Source organism: Arachis ipaensis, chromosome B02 (assembly GCF_000816755.2).
Source record: "Arachis ipaensis cultivar K30076 chromosome B02, Araip1.1, whole genome shotgun sequence".
Taxonomy (NCBI): Eukaryota; Viridiplantae; Streptophyta; class Magnoliopsida; order Fabales; family Fabaceae; genus Arachis; species Arachis ipaensis.
The window spans coordinates 23,818,127-23,819,372 of NC_029786.2; the positions used below are offsets into that span (position 1 = coordinate 23,818,127).

A 1,246-nucleotide genomic window follows, 5' to 3' on the forward strand; every position below is an offset into this window, starting at 1 on the left:
CGGAGGAAGCCGACAAGCCACTGGTTCTAGAAGAACCAGGCAAGCCGTGGCAACTGAAGATGAGAATAAACCTCGAGGAATCCAACAAGCTACTGGTTCTAGAAGAACCAGGCAAGCCGTGGCAACTGAAGATGGGCATGAACCTCGAGGAAGCAAACTACCAACTGGTTCTAGAAGAATGAGGCAAAGAACCAATAGGAATGTTGGGGATGAAGCGGCTGAATCATGTGATGAGAATGTGCCAAATGAACGCACCGGAAGCCAACATGGTAATGAAATGACGCGCAAAAGGGGTAGAACTCATAGAAGTGGCGATGCAAATGTGGGAATATCTGCTGAATCTCAATCCCAATCTTTGCCCGGCGTTCCTGGTACAAGGAGAGTAACCCGAAGCTCTTCTCGTCTCCAGTAAATCAACAATGGAATGTTAAGAGCACTGTATATTTTGGTGTTGACGGTCGACAGATGCTAACTTTGCTGAACCCAATGGATATATGAATAGGCACTGATGTAGTTCGTAGGGAGCATTTCAAAACCCAGCATTAGTCTTAGAATGACCAGTAACTTTTTATGCTGTTTATCATTTTGCCATGTAATGTGAATTTTCACATGATTTGGTTATGCATGTGTCCAAGAATAACTCCTTTTTCTTTTCAGTGTCCTAACAAAACTAAAACTATGTGCCACAGACACAGTCATCTGTTTAGAGGATTGCTTGATTTTGGAATTAATTTGATACATGGTGATCTTTCGGAATTTAATTGACTATTAACTCTAGGAATTTATTTGACTATTAACTCCAGTTTTAATACGTTCTTTTGAATTGACTCTTTTTGGTAATTAACGGGGCCAAAGCCCAAAGACAGAATTACAAAGCTATTTGCCGGGGTAAAGATTGAAATGTTTTGAGCAAACCCAAAGAAAATACAGATGACTATATACAACCCAATTAGCCTAATCCTCAGCAGTCATCATATTTATTGTATCATATGAACCAGTCCGAGACAAAAAAGAGTTATAAGCACCAAAACCCATGAAAAAAGAAAACCCAACAAAGTATTATAAAACACATTTGTAACACACACACACACACACGAGAGATCCATTTATGCAGGTATATATGTTATTAGCTAACATCATTCTGTCCAAACAAAAAAGGGTTACATCAATGAACAGCTTTTTATCTTTTATAGGCACAATGAATTTTATCAATCCAACCATTCTTAGGACCAAAAAGTACTGGAAT

General features: G+C 39.0%; 1 protein-coding gene across 1 annotated transcript in view; it reads left to right on the top strand.

The window, feature by feature from the left end:
- The window catches only part of LOC107625133 (non-structural maintenance of chromosomes element 1 homolog), a gene marked incomplete in the record, with an annotated part of 7,429 nt that extends 6,773 nt beyond the window's left edge, over window positions 1-656 (top strand). Inside the window, 1 exon segment of the mRNA XM_021115681.1 lies at window positions 47-656. Within this exon segment, the coding sequence (XP_020971340.1) occupies window positions 47-412 (366 nt within the window).